The sequence below is a fragment of the Salvelinus sp. IW2-2015 genome, linkage group LG26 (assembly GCF_002910315.2).
Source record: "Salvelinus sp. IW2-2015 linkage group LG26, ASM291031v2, whole genome shotgun sequence".
Taxonomy (NCBI): Eukaryota; Metazoa; Chordata; class Actinopteri; order Salmoniformes; family Salmonidae; genus Salvelinus; species Salvelinus sp. IW2-2015.
The window spans coordinates 22,465,129-22,489,159 of record NC_036866.1 but is presented as its reverse complement, the minus strand read 5'-3'; the positions used below and the strand labels follow the sequence as shown (position 1 = coordinate 22,489,159).

The 24,031-nt window shown below is 42.6% G+C and overlaps 1 protein-coding gene across 6 annotated transcripts in view; it reads right to left on the bottom strand.

Moving 5' to 3' along the window:
- The window catches only part of mctp2a (multiple C2 domains, transmembrane 2a), a 919,923-nt gene extending 896,280 nt beyond the window's left edge, over positions 1-23,643 (bottom strand). Inside the window, exons 1-18 of one of the 6 annotated variants that reach the window (XM_023971094.2) lie at positions 23,473-23,600; positions 21,457-22,192; positions 21,079-21,321; positions 20,126-20,185; positions 19,926-20,022; positions 11,708-11,850; positions 11,419-11,495; positions 11,188-11,299; positions 11,056-11,088; positions 8,150-8,350; positions 7,283-7,413; positions 6,993-7,179; positions 6,717-6,810; positions 6,502-6,604; positions 6,300-6,402; positions 6,053-6,154; positions 5,827-5,901; positions 5,393-5,512 (exon numbers count right to left, since the gene is read on the bottom strand). In XM_023971094.2, the coding sequence (XP_023826862.1) occupies positions 5,393-5,512; positions 5,827-5,901; positions 6,053-6,154; positions 6,300-6,402; positions 6,502-6,604; positions 6,717-6,810; positions 6,993-7,179; positions 7,283-7,413; positions 8,150-8,350; positions 11,056-11,088; positions 11,188-11,299; positions 11,419-11,495; positions 11,708-11,850; positions 19,926-20,022; positions 20,126-20,185; positions 21,079-21,321; positions 21,457-22,149 (2,574 nt within the window). In that variant the 5' untranslated portion in view covers positions 22,150-22,192; positions 23,473-23,600. Of the gene's footprint in view, positions 1-5,392; positions 5,513-5,826; positions 5,902-6,052; positions 6,155-6,299; positions 6,403-6,501; positions 6,605-6,716; positions 6,811-6,992; positions 7,180-7,282; positions 7,414-8,149; positions 8,351-11,055; positions 11,089-11,187; positions 11,300-11,418; positions 11,496-11,707; positions 11,851-19,925; positions 20,023-20,125; positions 20,186-21,078; positions 22,193-23,472 lie in introns of all 6 variants that reach the window. The other 5 variants (XM_023971096.2, XR_011474194.1, XM_023971097.2 and 2 more) reach the window with 5 other exon arrangements.
- Positions 23,644-24,031: the final 388 nt, after the last annotated feature.

Below are 24,031 nucleotides of genomic sequence, written 5' to 3'. Positions count from 1 at the left end.
TCTTTGGCCATGAACAGCAGTGGTGGGTTTTGCGTCAAAATAAAGTTTTATATGCAGAAAATAGCCCCATAATTACTGTAAAATATGGTGTTGGAGCTTTGATGTTTGCTTCCACTGGTCCTGAGGCCCTTTTTAAGGTCAACGACATCATGACCTTTACCCAGTACCAGGACATGTATGCCAAAAATATGGTTGCCTCGGCCAGGAGGCTGAAACTTGGCTGCAAGTAGATCTTTCAGCAAGACAATAACCCCAAGCACACATCAAAATCCCCCCCAAAATGTTAATTGACCACAAAATTCAACATTTTGCAATGGCCATCTCAGCCTCCGGACTTCAACCCCATTGAAAACCTGTGGTTTGAATTAAACAGGGCAGTCCATAAACACATACAAAGGATATCAAGGATCTGGAAAGATTCTGTATGGAGGAATGGTCTAAGATCCCTCCCAGTGTGTTCCCCAATCTGATAAATCATTTTAGAAAAAGCCTCAGTGTAGTTATCCTCGCAAGGTCAGGTATTGAAAACAGGGGTGCTAATAATTCTACCCCTATCTTTTTGAGAGAAGACATTTCTCAGAGCAATTGTATTATTAATTTTCTTGAGCATAGAGCATCAGTATTTGTATTATTTATTTATACATTCTTTTTTTGCTAAGGGTGCCAATAATTTTGGACCGGACTGTAAAACCGCTACAGACACAGAGACAAAGCACCACGGCGGATGCACCAACACAGAGGGCTGCAGTGTTAATCATAGCAACATCATCTGGCTTGTTTATCCTCTTTCATGCCACTTTATCATATTTCAAAAAGTTAATGAAAATGAATATATTTCACAATACAAGCCAATAAACAATACAAGCCAATAAACTTGAATATAATGTTTATTATTTTGAAGGAAATATGTTATTTTAGCGCTCTAATTGAAAGAGGACAACTGTCTGCCAGAGAAAGGCTCTCTGTATTATAGGAGGAAGCGTCTCAAGGTTACAGTTACCAGCTAGCCCCAAGACCTGTCAACTGACACACTGCAATCCACTATGGCGACTCAATAACAACAATACTGATTTTTCTTTTTTAAAGAAGGCATCGCTTAATGTTTCCAGATACTAATATCCTATTCTTTAATAATTAATACATCTCAGACTACTTTCTAAATCATGCACACACATCACCATCAAGGGCTGTCTCCCTCTCCCTCCCTGCCARATTCCCACTGCAAACTCTGTGAGAACTCCCACAGCCATAGAGTTTAAGAGTGTAACCCCCTGAGACTGCAAGAACCCACTCCTTTAAGGCCAGCCAGCCGAGCCACACACAGTCCTCCAACTTTTTAAACAGAAAGAAAGCAGATGCAGAGAAAGGAACAAGAGGAAGTTTCTCAGGCACTTACGCAGTTTGACTTTACACTCCTKTCACACTCTTCTGGTCATACATACTGCATTACTGCATTGCAGTAAACCAAAACGGGGCAGATCAGTGCTCACCAAACATGTCATTTTGGGGGACTGTGTTAAATAGAATAATTATAACAGCGCTGATTATGCCTTTGATCCTGGCCGTCCTGGTATTCTGGGTAATAGCCCCGGCCGCCGCGGAGGGGGGCGGGTGCAGCGACACCTCACAGGTGGTCCCCCGGGACCACTGGATCCAGATCTGACCCTYTCCTGCTCTCATCTGGGAGACAAGGAGTCTATCAGCCCAAAAAAGCAGCCTTGGAAGCTGCCAACTGTGTTTACAGCTGCATCGCATCAAACATTCATCAAATACCATCTTTACATTCTGTGATGTGAGGCAATCAGCATTTCACAGGCTGTCAAATGATGTCTAAAKCAGTTGCTACCTGGCAGTGTCAAAAAGAAAATGGTTCAAATAATCTCATAAGGTATACAGGTTTCTTTCTAGTCAGAACTCCTGACAGACGAGACTAGCTCATATGTTAAAATATTAATTCTACCTAAATACTTAAAGCGCTCTAATGACAGCAAAGCTCAAAATCAGCTTTCAAGTGTAAATGACCCCCTTTTCATTTTTATACTTACATCCATTTCATCTAAATCAAAATTGTTCTCAACTTTAAACTTCTGAAACAGATTAATATGGCCGGCTAATACATGCTCATTTAGTATGTTTGAGAAACTTCTGTTCTGTTGGTCCAGCGGATCCACAGAATGGAGGATTTCACTTTCACAGTATTTTCCCATGAAGGATTCTAGTTGGGAACAGTAAGCGATCTCCCATCAGGCTCTCCACTACATAGTTCAGCAGTGCTATAGCTCCCTCTACAGGCACTGGAAATGTCTGCAGGAAAGAACTCTGGGTGACCCCTCTCTCTGCAGTTGCTGCTGATGTATAGCACATTCATCTAGCTCAGTGTTGGGGAGAAGCACATTTAAAAGGGAGTTATTTGATGAAGATTTTAGCTGTCACGCTCTCTCTCTCAGAAGAAGGGGACATGCCGTTGTTGTCAAACTTTAGAAAAAGGCACTTCCTAAGCTCATTACTGTAGCATAAACAAGCACTGAAAATATATACATTTCTTGTTTGCATTTCTGTTCACTGATGAGGAGGTTTATGAGGCTTTGCAGGAGAAAAAAAATTAATGTGTGAGAAAGATTATTTTAACATGACCTAATTAGAATGTCACCTATGGGTGGAAAATCCAAGGTATAACTTCACTTACAAAGGAGATTACGCAATCAGAATCAGTAACCTCCAGCCTTGCAAAAAATTACAGTGCTGCAGAAGTTTGCATTCTTTCAAGGCTTCCTCTTCGCATTATAATACTCTATGGCAGCAGAATGCCTGATGAGCCATCAATCTTGATTTCAAAACTGAGTACATTATATACCCAATTTACTCAGAATACATACTTATCTGATTGCCACAGGGAAAAGTTATGTGCCTGAGAAGTTTATACAAAATTCTAACATTCTCCATACTTCCCTCTGTTAACATAGACCAGACCTGATGTAGACCTACAGGGCAAAACATTGCCAATGCAGCTCATGGGAGATTAGATTGCAGTGTACTTTTTGTCAGACAAATCTCTCATACAAACTAAAAATACTTCACACATACCAAAAGGTATTTTATAACGCACACATGAAGATCCACATTCCCTGAATTGACTGCTTCATCTGAGCAGCAATGTATACTGCATGTTGTGAGCAGGTCAGAGCATTAGCCTATGGGACTTACAGCAGCTTGGTGGCTAAGGCTTCCTGGTAAGGCACTAGCGAAGGATCCCACAGTCCTAGGATGAAACCACATCAGCGGTAATGCATTACAGGATGCATATGGAGTAAAACAGCAGGAATGGTCTAGCTGGCTGATAAATAATGTATTGTAATGTATATTAAAGGCTGAGCCAACACTGCAGCCGTTCCTAGCAGCATATTCTGAGAAGCAGCAGAAGCAGAGGCAGAGTGCTGCTGTAGAAAAGAGCAGACAGTATTCTAATTATGCACATCTGAGAGGCAAGCAGAGGCCATCTGTCAGTGTCTGAATCAGTTACCTTATTACCAGTGCCTAAAGATATAAATATAGGAGAGGGAGCTGCTTTCATTAAGGCACACGGTGGCATGCTGCTTCAGACGGCTCCAAACACAAACTTAATTGCAAATGAGGACTTGTTGTGAGGAGGAGTGGCCCTAGTGTGGCTCTGCTGTCGCTGACCCGCAGAGGGCCAGGGCACTAGCGTGTGTAGTGGTATGCCACAGGGCTTGTAATGGCTGTCAAGGCCCCTCGGCTGCCCTCTCGTCTCACATGGCAAGGATTTTGTCTGTCTGTGTTTTTACTCACACCCAGGAGTTCTCTTTGACTGTCGATCCGAAGGCCATATTCAGGCTATGATTGTTGCTGCTCATCATGCAGTGAGGTGTTGTGGATGAGATGCCTGATTAGAAATCAGAACTTTTCTCCGGTCTAACTCTATCTGCTGGTGAGTGGGTGATAAACACTACTTATTTATCAGCAGGCTGATTCACTCTCTCCTCAGGCAAGTCTCAGACACCTTTGACACCAGCGCTTTGGGAAGCACACCTCATTCCAGAGGAAGCCATAGGGCTCAGTGGACTGCAGATAGCCAGACTGCTCTATTGCAGTGTGTCTGTCTCTAAATAGAACTGCCTGGGTACCAAACTGTCCATCTTCCTCACAATGAAGATAAGACAACACACAGAAAACATTTCCTTACTTTCAACAGGAGCACTATGCTCATACTAAATCAACAAAACATCTATCTACTTAAAGTATACATATTTAGATCGATTTTTCCCACAGTAATAAAATAATGTACATATTTCTGGCAGAGGTATGCCAGAGTAATCCCTGTTTTTCCCTCCCCAGTTCTCCTATTTGTGGGCTGGTCTTGAACAGCAGGTGTAGTAGAAGTGAAAAAGAAAGACTACCACACTCTGGTGGCCTGCACAGCATCTCATTTTAGATGGGTGCCAGGAGATGGCCCTATACCGCTGACCTGTCACCTGTCAGCCGGCCTACACTCCTGCTTTCCTGACTGCCTGTTCTCCTGCCCGCCTGCATGGCTGACTACCTGCCTTTCTCCCTCCCAGTCTTTGTCTATCTGCCTGCACACACTAGCTTCCTGTCTGCCAGTCTGTCTCCTTGTCTGTCTGTGTCCATACCTGTACTGATACCGTGAGACTGGCCATTGCCTGAGGGGATATCCACTTGAGGATCAGTGAGCAGAGCTTATAGAATACACCAGGTATGAAATACACGTCGCCCCGAAACAGAACATAGAGAGGAATGAAGGCTGTGAAGAAAGGAATCTTCACACACCCTGTCTGTGACCGCTTCCTCACCCTGACTTGATTCATGATGACATTACATGTGCTTTAAGTTGAGAGATTCACAGGGTGAAATTAAGATTATTTCAGCTTAGGGTATTAGATCACAATGCCTCATTAAAACAGCTAGACAGAGACATTTAAACAAGGTTCAAATCTCCCAGGCCAACTGTCACTACTCCTCCACACAGAGGACACCGTCCCCAGGAGGAGAGAGCTTAGCTAAGAAGTCAGATGACCAAACAGCCAGACCCAAGGCCTTCACATAAAGCCCTAGTGCCAGAAGAACACTGAAGGAAGCCAAGTGGGGTTTGAATTAAAGGATATAGCACAGCTTGTACTTTACTTTCAAATTCAGAATGGAGATAAAGACTAGCCGTGTCAATTCTTGGGAGCATGTGACTGAGAAACAGTAACAAGAATCTAAGTAGGCCTATACCTGAACATATTGTACTGGTCTCTCATCTACCGCAGATGAACAGAAGAAAGTGTTCAAATAGTGCTGCAGTGAAATAGGATACACCAATTGCAGAGCCCAAGGCTTGGAACTAGTTCATTAACATGGGGCAATGACTTACCAGGAAGGCTATTATACTCCGCTGTGTGCTCTCCCACTGAAAACAGCTTTTAATGTACTGTAACGTATGCAGCACTGCCATGGTGATTTTTCGAACTCTGTAGATATTCTGGGCAAGGACCTAATGGGAAATAATCCAAACAAAATGGCAGCTAGCATGATTTGATAAAAGCTTCATGTGTATGATTCAAAATCAGGATTATTCAAGGCCTTATTTGCTGCTGTGTGGCTTTTCGGGTTTGTTGTCTTGAGCCAAATAGTTAGACTATGACCAATCAAAGCTAATGTGCTGCTTGCCTATGGAAGCTTTGTTTCTGTGATTTAAGGAGCATGTTCCAGTACTCCTTCATCCAACAAACTGTATCTACCATGCTCTATGTGTATAAATCATTAATTTTAGATTCTATATGCCTAACATTCATTGCGAAGGCAAACCTTTTTGGAGAATTTTTGATTGTCCTCCATGAATTTCTCCTCTTTTGGTTTGAAGGTTTTGATGCCGGCTCTAACCTGAGAAAGATATTACAAATTGTCAAAGACATATCCAATGAAAAGGAAACTCAATGCAATGGGAGAAATCATTATAGAATCAGTAAGTTAAATGATTGGGTCAATTGTCAAAGAGCATGAGCTTGGCTAGAATCAGCCAGTGAGTTCTTACTGGGTTATAGTGGACCTCCATCACCAGTGAGATGGTACCTTTGGCTGGACCCCTCAAGTTCTCATTCTTCAACCGCCGGGTGACCTGCTGTCCATTCTGAACCTGCAGCGTTAGAAAATGCATGTCAATCAATTGCACCACATTAGTATTTAGTGAAGATGCTCCTTCCTCTCTGACCCATGATATGTTTTACAACTTGTCAATGTCAATGAATAAACTATTATGAATCAAAGGATCCCCAACTTACAGAGAGTAGTGGAATGGCAACTCTGCCCAAAAAGTCTGGGGCTTTGTCTCCATCTTCATCAAAGACCTTCAGCTCCAACACATCATGGATGTCCTTTATTGGGCTGTCAACAGATAACTAGTTAGTCCAGATCTGAATGAATACATTCATTTGCATTAATGTTTACAAAGTACACTATAAGACCAAGGAAAAACGCATGTACAATGTAAAGACTTTGTTCCACTCAGGGCTGAGTGTTTTGTAGATGGTGTGAGTCTGTAGCCTGCTGTTCCCRAGCTCCAGTACACAGAATGGATCACTTTTCCCTGCAAAGAAAGAACAAAGCTGTGTTACATTTTGTGTGCAATTGTAGATGGACTCAGCCATAGAAAGTCACCAGTTCAAAGGGGAATTGTTAAAAGTGGAGTGATATATCACCATTGAGATCAGTTGATGTGAGATCTGTTGCATTGAAAACCTTTACTTGAAGGAAGCCAACCTCCCTCACACTTTTGTGAGAGTTCTTCAAACTCTGCAAAGGTAAAATGATACCATCAGTCTTAGTTAAATGTATAAACGCAAGTTAGTATTCCACAAGTTAGTATAGATAGCTTTTGAAATGTATTTACTTGTCTGCTTGTACTTACTAATTCAAGCATGTAAAATGTCAACAGTGACATGAATAAGTAGTAATATTTCCCTAAAGATACTAACATATTTCTCCAGTATTTGGTCCCTCTCGTCTGGCTGTTCCAGGGGAGGTTTGTTAATGTCTGATATGGAGACCTCACTGCAGGGGTTGAAGGTGGCCAGTAATATCAGCCTGCCTTTGCCTGGGTCCAGGGCTTGTGTGTAGAGCTGCTGTGTGTTTACTGGCAGCTTGGACAGGTCCACCTCAAACCTGCACACAAGACGGTATCAGCCTTCAATATCACGGCTGAACAATGTCCATTTAAAAGAACAGTCAAGATAACAAACAATTAGACAATRAAGGCCATACTAACATTCCCCAGGATTCCTTACTCTTCCTGCCTCTCTTAACAAACACCTCCACCTTCAGTGGCTCCAGCCAGTTCTCATACTTGTTGAAGTCAAACTTCTCCCTCCACCGAGGGTTGGCCTGAACGCACAGGTTCTGAGGGAGAGAGCGATAGAGCATAGTGCTGATACAGTACTGTAGTGTGGGTGGGCACTGGAACACACACGGCCTGATGCAAAGCGGTGTCAGGTTTAAACAGTGAGCAGACATTACATGACAGGTGGATTTAGTTTTCATTCAGTGCGACCAGGACGGGGCGGGGGAGAGGAGAGGGAAGGAGAGAAGGGGTTTTTGTGTGAGCGCTCCTCAGCCTCCTCTCTAGGATTGTAACTACTGACAGCATCCAGTTAGAATCAGCTTTGTTCAACAAACAAACAAGCCGAAACAAAACCAGAGAGGTTTACAAAGAAATTACATGAGAACACAAGACTGGCGCGCTGCAGAATCATCAGGAGGGAGGCCAACAAGTAGAGGTAGACGAGCAGGGCCTGCTGGGTATGCAAATCAAGTGAAGCATAGTGAAGCCCTCCACCTGAAGGAGAGCATGGTGCAGAGAGATGCCCAGTCTAATGAGCTGCTCTGCCATGCTCCAGTGAACCAAGGTGGAGGAAAAACACTGACACACACCTGCTGAGAGAAAGGGAGGTACAGAGAAAGGGAGGGACAGAGAAAGATAGGGAGAGAGAAAGAAAGTGAGGTTGAGAAGGAGAGAAAGGGAAGAGAGAAGAAATTAGCAGCAGAAAGGAGGGTGGAGAGCATGTGCAAATGGGAAGGGAAGAGACAAAAGGAAGGGAGGAGGCAAAAGGACTAATAGATTGAGAAATAAGCTCACCTTGCTCTTGTACTTCTGCTCTCCCAGTCTGTAACGCACATAGACGTCCCCCTGGCCGTATTCAGGCATGTCCTGTCCCTCTAACAGGGTGATACCAAACACGCCACCCCACAGCTGGCTCATATTGGTGGCCTCAGCTGAACCCTGGGTCTGGTCCTTATCCTGGGGCTGGGACTGGTCCCCCTTCTGGTTCTGGCCTCCCTGGGAGACACAAACATGGACACACAGCTGCATTAGGACACCCTCCATGACAAAACCCTCTGAGTGGCTACCCCACTATTCACCGGCGCCTCAAGTCTGGCACCTCATCTGCATGGACTGCATGGGCTACAGCCTCTATCTGTTTGAGCACATTAGCCTTTCTCCAGTGAATGTAGCAGAGCCACGTCAGTGGGGAGAGGAGAGGTTCCTGGAGAGAGGGGGGTGTCAGTGAGCAGAGCCGCCAGATGTCCCTGGCTGTGACAGTCCCACTCATCACAGACCTAGAGACAGAGTGTGGGGAGGCAGGACACTTGGCATACTGCACAGGAGACAGCCGGCCGCAGTGAGTAATGATGCAAACCAACCACACAGCCCTCTCATCAGCAAATTATGCATGGATGTACATAAAGCCTGGCAATGACATATACAGCATTGTACACATTGGTCTATTCTTCACTAAATCTCAATTATCCAATCAAATCTCTAAAATCAGCTAGAAGGGGATGAGAGGAACAAGATGTCCAGGATGTCAGAACACAGAGACATCAAGGACAGCCTTTCCCAAATCTAACCGTCCTTCCGGGCCACAGGGGAAGACGGGGAGGATCTATTTAACATCAAAAGGAGATTGTCTACTGGCCTATCGGGAGATTAAACTGTGGCAGATGTTGCGACTGAATAGGCGTGAGAATAAACCCACAATCACCATAATGAGAGCGGCGTCAGTCTAAAAAACAAAACAATTTAACTGCCTCCAATTTCAGCCTAAATCACAATGCTTAAAAAGAGATAGATCTGAGGCTCTACAGAGTGGGAGAAACAGGCCTTGATACGCATCTATGTGTTCAAAGTTCCCTTGAGCCTGTGCAGTGATAGGCCATCTCTTTCAAAACAAACAGCAGAGAGAGAGGGGATGTGTGGGGCTGACTGTAATTAAAGAGCAGGACTGTAATCTGCTCCGACCTCTTTGATACTCTGTCTCCCTCTGCTGCCCTGGCCGGCACGGCTTCAAACGGCCCAGCCCAGCCCCAGCTATGGCCCCCCTGCCACCCCGTCCCTCCCCTCCCCTCCGGGGTCACTGCCCACACCGTCACCCAGGGCCCAGGCCACTGGGGATCAAAGCCTGTATGTCTCAGGGATCTGTATTAACATGGAATACCACGGCAGAGTGTTGCTCGGCCCTATAAATATCCCTCATCTCCTCTTTAAAGAGGGGGAACACAGCGGAGTGGAGGAGCGACATGAAGCAGTGCCCGCCAAGTGTTTATCTTGGACACATTTCTATCTCAGCGGCCAACAAAACAATTCCACTTAACTGTAAGTGGCCCCTAAAGAGAGTCTATTCCTGGTCCTTAAAGGGTCTGCGATTGCTTCCATATGCTAGGACAGCATGGGGACGAGCAGGATGGGCTCAGACCTACGTCCATTTGGCTGGTAACTCGGCTCTGTCCATCCACAGCTGTGATATTACATCCTAACATCTGGGTTATTGCCCACTATGCCTGGGAATTATCAGCGTCACGAATCTTCGGCATCTCACACTGGCAACGTGCCTCAAACAGCAGAGCCCCCGCTCTCCCACACAGTCCCCTCCAGACAGAAACACTATCACACAACGCACAGAGACAGAGTTTTACTGTGGCATTTTCTATTCACTGTCTCTGTGGTAGTTGTACTGAGAGTGAACAGGAGTGAGGAGTAGCACTGGGAGATGCAGAATGACTAAGAGCTTAGTGCTCAGTCCCAGACACCAGGATAGGTGTTAAATGGAACAGGATTTTATATTGTATTTATCAAAAATATTAATTCAATCGTGTCACAAAATMAACATAGTCATACTGCTACAGACAAATCTTGGCACTGCCGTCTGCCTCTGCAGAAGTCTACATTTGTACCATAATTTGAGCAGAGGAACATCGGGAGAGTCGGATCACACATTTTTGTCTCTTTGTCTGCTCATTTGTCCATCTGCAGAGCATACAATGTGTATATGAAATGTGTTTTATTTCTTATCTATTTAACATCAAATGGAGATTGTCTACTGGCCTATCAGGAGATAAAACTGTGGCAGACGTAGCGAGTGAATAGGTGTGAGAATAAACCCACAATCACCGTAATGAGAGAAGCGTCAGTCTAAAAAACAAAACACTTTAACTGCCTCCAATTTCAGCCTAAATCGCAATGCTTCAAAAGAGATAGAGCTGTATATTAAATCCCAAAGAGGCTCTACTCCTAAATGTGCTTATTTAACATGTAAATATGAAGTTAAAATGTTTAGATCATTCTAATGTTTGGTTTAGTCTGACATTGTTCACACAATACAATTCCAAAAACAAAACTTGTCGTTGGCAATGTGACAAGGAAGTTAACCCCATTAACTAAGAAATACATTATTTCACACAATAAAGATTGAAAACGCATGCACAAAAACAAAAATCCTAGGACTTGACTTCATTCTTTGTCATGATCATCCTTTATAATGCAGTGATATACTGCCCCCTGCTGCTGGAAATTAGGCACAATATCAGCCATATTTGGATTTCTCATCTGACGAGTAATGAGGAGTATACTGTTAGTATAACTAGTATTGTGAATATCTATTCTAGCAATAGACACATTGCCAGATATTGGCATTGAACACTTTCTAGAATTACAATTACACAACAAAAATATGCAAGTAGAAAGTAGAAAATTCAATGTCCTACCCTAAATCTTCTTATATTTTTCTGGTGCCGTTTCTGTAATGGATATAAACATTTATGGACGAACTTGAAAATATCGAGATTGAAAATCTGAGATGCAACATTATTTAGAGACTCCAATCAAATGAGGCTTACTGGTCTTTTGATCGTAGAACCTCTGAAAGTTAGGCATGTGTCAATGACGATGACGCCCATGTCATCCTCCAGACTGCTGGGGTCCTCCAGACTTAGCACCATCTCACTGGTCCTGGACAGAGAGAGATACAGACACATACAATCATTTACCAGATTGAGCCTACACAAGAAGTTCTGCAGTTTACTAGATGATATACAGGCTGAGTGATTAGTAGTGTGTGTATTACTCACTTGTCTAATTCAAGGTTTTTTATCACAATTGTGCTGGAACCCATGAATTCATCAGTGGTACGGTCCTTATCATAGACCTACAGCAATTAGAAACACCATACTCAGTATAAAATATGGTTTTTGTATGTCAATCAGGCTTTGGCACAATTAACTCTTATTGTATGCCAGTTGTGTATCCTATGCAGGCCATAGCTATGACACTTTTAAGACAATATAAGTACATTGTCGTGCATGTGTAGGTGTTACTTAGACAACGTAAGTCAAAACAACAGATTAATGGGATACTCACCCTCACGTCGACAACCTGCTCCCAATCCTGCAGGGGGAAAGAGAAGGACTCACTCCATTTTGGATTCAGGTTCTTATACACAACTTTGCTTTTGTAAAACGTCTTTCCTTCCAGTTTGAACTTGACATAAGGATCACTTGTACCTAGAGAAAATTAAGGAAAATGGAATGTTCAGATAATAGCAGATAAAAACCATTATAAGATAACAACATTATCAACAAAATCAATCATGACACAAAATCATACTTGCTAAGGGGTGTGTATCATAATTTACAAAAATGGCATAAAAAAAATATATCACATATATTTTTTTATATATATGACAAGACAGATCCGCACCCTCCCCCCAGCTAGATAAATCAAAGAGCGGTTGTGTGAGAAACTGAGATATGCAGGGAGGAGGTGCACCCCACATTTATTTCAGAAAACAGAGGGATGTAGCTGTTTAATTGTGAAAGAGTAGAAACTCTCGCCAGCATGAGAGAACCAGCAAATAAAGTCCAGAAACCAGGAGCAACCGGTGTTAATCTCCCAAGCCTGTTAAGAAAGTCTGCCTGGTGGTGGGGTGGGGGGGACGGGGTGTCTTTGTTTCAGCCATTGCATGCAGATTGGCTGAAAAATGAAAGCCAGTCCCATGCCTTCATTTGTATGGAGGAATAAAGGGGTGCTTGAGAGAGCCTGCAGGGAGGCTTGAATCACATGACAAAGCCCTGCGGGGATGGGCTGTCAGGCCTGTCAGCTCCCCACTCCAAATGAACATCTCCCAAAGGCAGGCAGGACCCACAGCAGCTCCACCCTGCCAGTCTGTGACAGGGAAACCTCCAGGCAACTTGACAGGAGGAGAATGTGGCAGCCAGTGAGAAGAAAAGCTCTGGCATGACTGAGAACGGTGACGATGGAAATTAACAGTGAAAAAAAGGGAGAACAAAAACATGTAAGTGGGGGCTGGTGGCAAGGGTCCTTTTAGAATATGTAATGACAGTGGATGGTGTTGGTGGGTCTCTGGCACCATGTTGATTGTTGGGAAAACGGTGGAGAGGCAGCGGGCGTGTGGGGATTGCATCATCATCATGGTGACATCCTGTCAGGAAAAGTAAGGTCTCAACTAGCAGGGAGCTGTAGCTCGAGACAACAAGGCCAGGGAAGCCATGGCCACAGTTACACAGGAAACCTCAGCACAAGCGGAGGGCTACATCATTCTATCCTCCTGATTCCTGCTTACAAGAAAAAACTAAAGCAGCAAGGACCAGTGCCTCGCTTAATACGGAAGTGGTCAGATAATGCAGATGCTAAGCTACAGGACTGTTTTGCTAGCAGAGACTGGAATATGTTCCAGGACTCATCCGATGGCATTCAGGAGTATGCCACATCAGTTACTGGCTTCAATAATAAGTGTATCGATGACGTTATCCCCACAGTAACCGTACGTACATACCCCAACCAGAAGCCATGGACTACAGGCAACATCTGCACTGAGCTAAAGGGTAGAGCTGCCGCTTTCAAGGAGTGGGACTCTAACCTGGACACTTATAAGAAATCCCGCAATGCCTTCAAACGAACCATCAAACAGGCAAAGCTTAAATACAGGACTAAGATTGAATCCTACTACACCGGCTCCGATGCTCGCGAGGCCCAGCCGCGAGCTGTCCAGTGACAAGCCTACCAAACAAGCTAAATTACTTCTATGCGTGCTTCGAGGCAAGCAACACTGAAGCATGCATGAGAGCACCAGCTGTTCCAGATGACTGTGTGACCATGCTAGCCGTAGTCAATGTGATTAAGACCTTGAAACAGGTTAACATTCACAAGGCTGAAGGGCCAGACGGATTACCAGGACATGTACTCCAAGCATGCGCTGACCCACTGGCAAGTGTCTTCAATGACATTTTCAACCTGTCCCTGGCCGAGTCTGTAATACCTAAATGTTTCAAGCAGCCCACCATAGTCCCTGTGCCCAAGAAACTGCCTAAATGACTACCGACCCATAGCACTCACGTCTGTAGCCATGAAGTGCTTTGAAAGGCTGGTCATGGCTCACATCAACACCATCATCCCACTACAATTTGCATACCYCCCCAACAGATCCACAGAAGAAGGAGAATGATGGAGTGCTGCATCAGATGACCTAGCCTCCACAATCACCCGACCTCAACCCAATTGAGATGGTTTGGAATGAGTTGGACCGCAGAGTGAAGGAAAAGCAGCCAACAAGTGCTCAGCATATGTGGGAACTCTTTCAATACTGTTGGAAAAGCATTCCTCATGAAGCTGGTTGAGAGAATGCCAAGAGTGTGCAAAGCTGTCATCAAGGCAAAGGGTGGCTACTTTGAAGAATCTAAAATACAAAATATATTTTGATTTGTTTAACACTTTTCTGGTTACAACATGATTCCATATGTGCAATTTCATATTGTGATGTCTTCACTATTATTCTACAATGTAGATAATAATAAAACGTTAAGACACACCTTTGACTGATTAGGTGTGTCCAAAATGTTGACTGGTACTGTACATATTACCTCAACTACCTCGACGAAACTGTACTCCCGCACATTGACTCCGTACCGGTACCGCCTGTATATAGTCTCGTTATTGTTATTTTATTGTTGCTCTTTAATTTTTTACTTTAGTTTATTTAGTAAATATTTTTCTAAACTCTTATTATTCTTAAAACTGCATTGTTGATTAAGGGCTTGTAAGTAAGCATTTCACAGTAAGGTCTACAGTAACACCTGTTGTATTGGGGCAGCAGGTAGCCTAGCGGTTAGAGTGTTGGACTAGTAACCAAAAGGTTGCAAGATCAAATTCCTGAGCTGACAAGGTAAAACTCTGTCATTCTGCCCCTGAGGGGCTGTTAACCCACTGTTCGTTCCTGTGCTGTTGTTGAAAATAAGAAATTGTTCTTAACTGACTGGCCTAGTTTAAAAAATAAAATTGATGTGTTTGACAAATAACATTTGATTTGAAACYGAGAAAATAAAAAGCCTACATATCGCAGCGATGGTCAGTCAGGCGATGAGGTGAAACTTAAGATTGGAGATCTAAACTGTTCATAAAATCAAACAAACAAAATGTTGCAGTGATGTTTGGTTTTCAATAGCAGAGGAGAAATGAATGAAGGCCACAAGTTACTTTCAAACAGCAATTCAGTCTATTGACACTTGAGGTTGCTGCTTCCCCAAACAAAACCCCTTTGCATCCCTACAAGTCCACAATGACAATTGACAGATGACTGAGGAAATAAAAAAAATGGAGGTATGCATTTGAGTTATATTTTGGAGGTGAGATTAGATCATTCATATTCAGAAAATGTTATGTCTAACAATCAATCCTTTTTTGGATCCAGACCCCAAACAGTCAGTTTGTATTCCACAGTCGTTGAGTATAATTCAGGGATGGGCAACTTTGATGGATCCGGCCCTAGTCTTTTGGGGGCACTAAAGGCCGCTACACACTTCACGCAAACAGAGCGACGGAGCGTCGTATATGTTCCGTTCCACAATTTGAGCCAAACAAAAGTATTTAGAACTACGTGTGAAAACTACGCTCTGTCGTGTAGGTGTGTAGGGCCATTAAGCGAGATTTGGTTGGGGGGCTCCCCCACCTTGCGGGCAAAACATTTTACTGGCCCCTGTCTTGGCGGCAGAGAGAAAAGTTGGTTTTAAAGTTAATTACCTGCAATTTTACAAATTTTTGCCATGGGGCAGAGAGAATTGAGCAATTGTATAACACATTTCATGCAATTCCACAAATTTTGCCATGGGACAGATATTTATTTAGCCAGTTAATTTCCTGCAATTCAATCCATTTTGCCATGGGGTGCAGAGAAATGTTTGCAGTTTTAAAGTACATTTCCTGCAATTCTACACATTTTGCCATGACTTATGCCATGTTAATGTGATATCTGAGTGAGAGTGACTAACAAAATCAATGGAGGCCCCTTGGAGGTCAGGGCCCCTGGGCACGTGCCATGCATGAACGGTCGGGAATCGGACATAATTACTATAAGTTTAGATAGCTGACTAGACTAATTTACAAGTCTAAAAATTGTTAGCTGACATGGCTAATTGAGTGACTGTCAGTGACTGATAAAACAAGAGAAAAACTGCTGATGCACAACCAAGTTTCTAAATTGCACCTTGTGTATTCTACTATTCTAACTCTCAAAAGTACATTGAGACCCTGACTGAGTTCCAAAAACAGTTGCCCATCCCTGATCTAATCTGTGTAGAATATGACAGAATGCTATATAATGACATTCCAACAAGTCAACATCTACTGTCCTATACAGACTGAACTCATAAGTATGACAAAGTAAACAAACATTTCAAACTATAATGATGTAAGATCAGGGATTTCCTTTCACGGGTTCAGAACACACAAAAAGTGCAGAACTTCTTAGGATGTATTTTAGGGAATCTCCAGCAGGTGGCAGTTTGTCATTTGTGGTAGGGAAATAGTTTGCAGGCAGCTGCAAAACATTGCATGCACTCTCCAACTGACTTAACAACTTGGCCTCTAAAATTTGCATTGGTTATTAAAACCACACCACATAATTTGTTTCTCCACACATGTTTGCTTACATAGAAACCGCCACAGTGCTTCGCAATCTATTCAGCACACCACTAGGAATACTGTGGTGGAGCTTGGCTGGCAAAATAAACTTCTGCATTATATGAAGATGATCCATCTTTTCCAAAGTGACAGAAACATATCTAAGATACCAGACCCATGTAACCTCTAGTGTAACTACTAATATGTAGTGGAGCAGTGTGTGCTTCCATAAGGAAAGGCTCCCAGGTGTGTTTTGGCGACAGAGACCAAATCTGGTCTGACTGCATGCATTTCTGGTGTCTCCCTGCTCTTCACCGACAACATTTAACAGGGACCTTCACTTGTAAACAGTAGCATTGATCAAAAGCATTGTCATTAGGCCTACACATACTGTAGACCACAACATTTCCCTCTGTGTGACTTCTGTGTGTATGAGACACACCCTGAAAGTCAGGGCGGGATTAGTGTTGAGTGAAAGTGGAACACAGTTTCTATTGGAAATTAGCATAGTAAAGCAAACTATTTGAGGGACAGTTTCACCAAATATACACTACCGTTCAAAAGTTAGGGGTCACTTCGAATTTTCTTTTTTTTTTTAAAGAGAAGCACATTTTTGGTCCATTAAAATAACATAAAATTGATCAGAAATAAAGTGTAGACATTATTAATGTTGTAAATGAATATTGTAGCTGGAAACGACTGATTTCTAATGGAATATCTACATAGGCGTACAGAGGCCCATTGATTAAAAAAAACGTTTGCAATTTTGTTAGCACAGCTGAAAACTGTTGTGCTTGATTAAAGAAGCAATAAAACTGGCCTTTTTAAACTAGTTGAGTATCTGGAGCATCAGCATTTGTGGGTTCGATTACAGGCTCAAAATGGCCAGAAGCAAAGACTTTCTTCTGAAACTCATCAGTCTATTCTTGTTATGAGAAATTAAGGGTATTCCATGCGTGAAATTGCCAAGAAACTGAAGATCTCGTACAATGCTGTGTACAACTCCCTTCACAGAACAGCGCAAACTGGCTCTAACCAGAATAGAAAGAGGAGTGGGAGACCCCGGTGCACAACTGAGCAAGAGGACAAGTACATTAGAGTGTCTAGTTTGAGAAACAGATGGCTCACAAGTCCTCTGTATGCCTATGTGTCACGCCCTGACCGTAGATTGCTTTGTATGTTTCTATTTTTAGTTTGGTCAGGGTGTGATGTGGGTGGGTATTCTATGTTGTAGGTCTAGGTTTTCTGTTTCTATGTGTTTGGCCTGGTATGGTTCTCAATCAGAGGCAGCTGTCTATTGTTGTCTCTGATTGAGAGCCATACTTAGGTAGCCTGTTTTCCCACTTGTGTTTGTGGGTGGTTATTTTCTGGTTAGTGTTTGTTGCTCCTGTCAGAACTGTTCGTTGGTCGTTTTGGTTTGTGTATTCATCTTGATTAAAAGTTATGGATACGTACCACGCTGCACTTTGGTTCTCCTCTCCTTCTCCCGACGACAATCGTTACACTATGTAGATATTCCATAAGAAAATCTGTCATTTCCAGCTATAATATTCATTTACAACATTAACAATGTCTACACTGTATTTCAGATCAATCTGATGTTCTTTTAAATGGTCAAAAATATGCTTTTCTATCAAAAACAAGGACATTTCTAAGTGACCCCAAACRTTTGAACGGTAGTGTATAATCTCAATTGCWCTGCTTCAGTTTGTCTAAAACAGTGAAAACATACTGTTTAGGGAAGCTAATGTGAATGAACATATGTCTTTACGCAGGTGAAAATAACGATGAACAAGAACAGCATGCAGTAATCACTGTCAAAAATACATTCGACACAGGTAGGTGCCCTTTGTACAGTATGTGCTTCCACAATAGTTTTTTAAGATCAGCAAAGTAAATATGATTAACTGCTTTGTCATCATCTGACTCAGCATAATATCCTCCTCCTCAAATTGTAAGTATGTACAGTTGAAGTCGGAAGTTTACATACACTTATGTTGGAGTCATTAAAACTTGTTTTTCAACGACTCCACAAATGTCTTGTTAACAAACTGTAGTTTTTGCAAGTTGGTTAGGACATCTACTTTGTGCATGACACAAGTCATTTTTCCAACCATTGTTTAGACAGATTATTTRACTGTATCACAATTCCAGTCGATCAGAAGTTTACATACCGTACACTAAATTGACTGTGCCTTTAAACAGCTCGGAAAATTKCAGAAAATGATGTCATGGCTGTAGAAGCTTCTGATAGGCTAATTGCAATCATTTGAGTCAATTGGAGGTGTACCTGTGGATATATTTCAAGGCCTACCTTTAAACCCAGTGCCTCTTTGCTTGACATCATGGGAAAATCAAAAGAAATCAGCCAAAACCCCKAAAAATTGTAAACCTCCACAAAGTCTGGTTCATCATTGGGAGCAATTTCCAAATGCCTGAAGGTGCCACGTTCATCTGTACAAATAATAGTACGCAAGTATAAACACCAGGGGACCACGCAGCCATCATACCGCTCAGGAAGGAGACGCGTTCTGTCTCCTAGAGATGAGCGTACTTTAGTATGACAAGTGCAAATCAATCCCAGAACAACAGCAAAGGACCTTGTGAAGATGCTGGAGGAAACAGGTACAAAAGTATCTATATCCACAGTAAAACGAGTCCTATATCGACATAATCTGAAAGGCCGCTCAGCAAGGAAGAAGCCACTGCTGCAAAACCGCCATAAAKAAGCCAGACTACAGTTTGCAACTGCACATGGGAACAAAGATCATACTTTTTGGAGAAATGTCCTCTGGTCTGATGAAACAAAAATGGCCATAATGGCCATAAAGACCATCGTTATGTTTGGAGGAAAAAGGGGGAGTCTTGCAAGCCGAAGAACACCATCTCAACCGTGAAGCACGGGGGTTGTAGCATCATGTTGAGGGGGTGCCTTGCTGCAGGAGTGACTGGTGTACTTCACAAAATAGATGGCATCATGAGGATGGAAAATGTTGTGGCTATATCGAAGCAACATCTCAAGACATCCGTCAGGAAGTTAGAGCTTGGTCGCAAATGGGTCTTCCAAATGGACAATGACCCCAAGTATACTTCCAAAGTTGTGGCAAAATGGCTTAAGGACAACAAAGTCAAGGTATTGGAGTGGCCATCACAAAGCCCTGACCTCAATCCTATAGAAAATTTGTGGGCTGAACTGAAAAAGCTTTGCGAGCAAGGAGGCCTACAAACCTGACTCAGTTACAGCAACTCTGTCAGGAGGAATGGGCCAAAATTCACCCAACTTATTGTGGGAAGCTTGTGGAAGGCTAAACGAAACGTTTGACCCAAGTTAAACAATTTAAAGGCAACGCTACCAAATACTAGTTGATCGTGTGTAAACTTCTGACCTACTGGGAATGTGATGAAAGAAATAAAAGCTGAAATAAATTATTCTCTCTTCTATTATTCTTAAAACAAATTGGTGATCCTAACTGACCTAAGACAGAAAATGTTTACTAGGATTAAATGTCAGGGATTGTGAAAAACGGAGTTTAAATGTATTTGGCTAAGGTGTATGTAAACTTCTGACTTGAACTGTATATATCAATATACCCAGCATGCCTCAGAGATTACATTCATCCATATGTAGACCTCCAGAAGTTCCAGTTACTTTCCTTCCACTTACCGTTGCGGTCTCTGATGACCAGGTTCCTGCCCTCCTTCAGGTTGACAGTGAGGAGGTACTTCTGAATAGGACCAGGTAGGCTTCCTGCTGCCATAGCCTGTCAATGAAAGGAATCACATTAATATGATGCTCTATAGTCTACAGCCTTAGTGTTGTCCATTATCATTAACAAGGTCTGGATGTCCAAGTCCAGTACTCACATTGTTGCCGGCTTGATCCTGCAAGGGCTGGGCATAGAAGTCATTGTGCTCGTTGGGTAACTACGGGAGAAAGCATATCAAAAAGACAAGCAAGAAAGCATATCAAAAAGACATCTACAAAGTATGGAACAAAGTTACGTGTTATAATGTTCGGTCGTCATTCTTGACCAATGTTGAACTTACTATAATTGTGACTGCAACTAGTTAGATCAGCAAGTTTCCGGCCATGCATAGCAAACATCAATTAGACAGATCCACAGATAACACCTTGGAAGTGACTTCAGGTCTACACAAAAGCTTTGAAAAAATGTTTGCTTCTATTTGACATCATATCGGGCTCCCAAGCGGCACAGCGGTCTAAGGCACTGCATCTCAGTGCTAGAGGTGTTACTACAGTCCCTGGTTCGAATCCAGGCTGTATCACATCCAACCGTGATTGGGAGTCCCATAGTGCGGCACACAATTTTGCCCAGCGTCGTCCGGGTTTGTCCTGGGTAGGCCGTCATTGTAAATAAGAATTTGTTCTTAACTGACTTGCCTAGTTAAATAAAGGTTACATTTCTGACAAAGAACCACTGAAGCATTATCTTAAGCACAATCCATGACTTTAAGCAATTCTATTGTAATGGATCTAGAGACTGATCATAGAAAACCTTGAGGCAGAGAGCAGGCATAACAGCTCAAGAGTGTGAAGAACCAGTCCACATCATTTGAATGTGAAAAGAGAGCTTGCAAATGTTCATGCTAATGAGACCACAGTGAAAATACACTACGTCAAACATACTGTCTTATGGTCACTAAAGTTTACTGTGACATAGATACATTTATTTTATATCTAAACGTGTGTGAAAACTGTCTTTTAGCCCGTATTTTGACTTTACACTGTATGCACTAGGCCTATAACTATATCTGTGGAGGGTATGATAAAGTTCAATATTAGTGTGTCATCTGACCTCAATGCCTTCCTGAAGCTCCCTGCAGAAGATGTCTCTGATGTCTGTGGATACGGGGGGCTCTGGCATATCCAGGTCCTCAGAGTCAGTGGGCCAGAACGTGTAGGGTTCTTTCTCTAATGGGGTTCCACACGCAGAACCGTCCACACTGTCAGCAGGGGTGCACATCCTGTCCGGGGTGCCCATCCTGTCCGCCCTGTTCACTGGCAGAGACCATCTATCTGGAGGGATGTTCAATCTGTCCTGTGGATTTGGAGGAACAGACCATTTCACTTCTGCTGGTTGTTTCCCTCCCTCCCTGGAAGCAGACAGTCTCTCTGTAACTAGGTTTGTTTGGTCAGAGACAGAAGAAGCAAATCTTTCAGCAGATGTACTCACTCGGTCCCTAGCGGCCACTCTGTCTTCAGAGATGAGCAATCTTTCTGTAGAAACATTAATTTCCTCCACTGATGAAGTCAATCTTGTTGTGCACACATGTATATTTGGAGCATTTGATCTCGGGGTAGGTATGGGTGGGTTCCCTCTGTCCGCTGGTGTTTTTACTCTTTCTGCTGAAGTAGAAGAAGCAGAAGAAGTTGATCTCTCTGCAGGTGTGTTCCATTTGTCTGATGGCATGTGGATTCTGCCCATAAAGGTTGCCATGTCCTCCTCTTCTGATTCATCATAGAGAGTTTGTGTCTCCACAGGTGCACTCATTCTAGAAACAGACACATTCATGTTATCTTTGAAAGCCAAATCATACACAGTCTTTCTACCTGAGGGGCCTGCATCAGTTGCAGTCAGCCTGTCCATGAATAGAGGGACTGAGATWAAAGAGGCGTTATCACTTGAACCTGAGGAGCTGCCAAATAAGATGGCGTCCGAGGCTGTGGAGAATGCACTTTCTACTGCAGAGGATTCAGCTTCCTGAACAAACCTCAGGTCCGGCACTGACATACTGCGTCTATAATGCAGGGGCTTGGGCTTTTTCTTCTCCAGCTTCCCCGGGGTTGTCTTCTTCTTTATGTTGTTAAACTGGGTCTTGGTCTTCTCACGCAGGTTCTCCCAGACAGTTTTCTTCTTGGGGCCCATGCTGAGTGATGCAYAAGACAGGCTACACCCTTTCACACAGAGACTGCAAAGACAAGATAAAATTACAGCATTATTGGTTCATCCTTGACAGTATATTGACCCACCCGTTGGTCAATCTAAGTAATATAATAACAAAAATCGCCATCAAAATCCATCAGTTTAAGCTAGAGATATTTTTTGTATGGACTGTCTCTCAATCCGCCGCATCCGCCTGTCAGCCTTCCGCATCTGTGGTGGAAGATGGCTGAGCTACAGCGATGTTTGTCAGACCATGAGACATCCGGAAACTCCGTTTTCTCACGAAAACATATGTATTGTCCGAATGGTCTGGGCTACACTGTGAAAAGGGGAGACTCTCACTCTCACGATGGTGTTCTCCGTTTTGCTTTACGCCCCCCACAAGTGTCACGGGAGTCGTCTGAAGGTAACCCATACAAATTAATGGAAGTATGGAGATAGTTTGTGCCAACAAAAATAAGGGGTTAAATATGTGTAAATATATATATATTTCCTGGGCTTTATTATATGTCCTAGATATAGGACAGACACTTCAAAACATTATTCCTTGTGATTAATTTTCTAACTGTCTTTTTTGACATTTATGAATGTGTTATTGAATGTGTTTCTATGGTCTATAGTTGTAAAGACCAAATGCTATATTTTATCAAATAATTTTGAAATATATATATTTTTAACCTAAAGGGGTCCTAAAATGCAAAATCAAATAGAATCATGGTATGACCATCTTAAGACAATTCCATATGTTAGCTTAGTGTGTACGCACATTTCTGGGTTCTCATCAAAGAAGTGCCGTTCATAGCGTATCCTATAGAGATTGTTAAAGGCCCAGTGCAGTCAAAATTCATTTTTTTGTATCCTATTGTACAACTGTTCATGAAACAACACTGTAAAAGTGTGAAACAATTTCATCAGTTTCTTTTCCTGATAGTTGCTGGTTGAAAATACAATCTACACAGGACCTTCTAATCAGCAGGTTTTGCATGGGTGGACTTTCGGCTTGCCTGGTGACATCACCAGGCGGTAAATAAGTTAATAGACCAATAACAAAGCGAGTTCCAAACCTCTCTGCCAATAACAGCTAGTTTTCAGGTTTCCCCTCCCCACTCAGATCACTCCTAGCAAAATTCTGGCTTGATAAATACTTTTTTGCTTTTGTTTCTTTTTACAATTTTAATGTTAAAATGTACAGGAATGTACTTGTTACTCAGAAATAATTTGATATTTATATAAAACCGGCTGCATTGGGCCTTTAACAAATTATCATCATATTACATAATTAAATATGAAAAAACATCCACATACCTGTTTAGACAGTACACCGCTGCTTCACGACCTTACAGAAAGGAAATATAAATATGTTCCAAGTATGTTGTTTGAATCTTCCAGAGAGCTAGTGAGTTGACAGTCATCAGACAACAGTATGGTGAAAATGAGGAAGTCACTTGTGAAGGAACTTATAAATACATGCTCTTGCTTCAAGACAGGTTTGACGATTGGTGGAGAGAAACAACAACGCCAAACAGGCCACACCAGTTCCACCCTTTTAATGTTCATGGCCCAACCAGGTGAGTTTCATCACAAGGTAATGCTTCCTGTCCACCAACAGCAGGTTTAAGTGGTGAACTAGCTTGTATGTCTTTACTTACCCCATTCATAGATGCAAACTACCTTTAGCGCATATTGATGAAGGTATCTTCTTACCGGGGAATTTTTGTTAAGAGCTCCGACAGTCGGTCTGAACACACATTGTGTGTTCCTGTGGTACGGTTTTGGAAACATAAGGAATGTATCTTTCATACCAGGGAGGCATCGTTTTCAAAAAACAAAAGGTTAAGTTATTACACATCTTTATAGGGTTAGG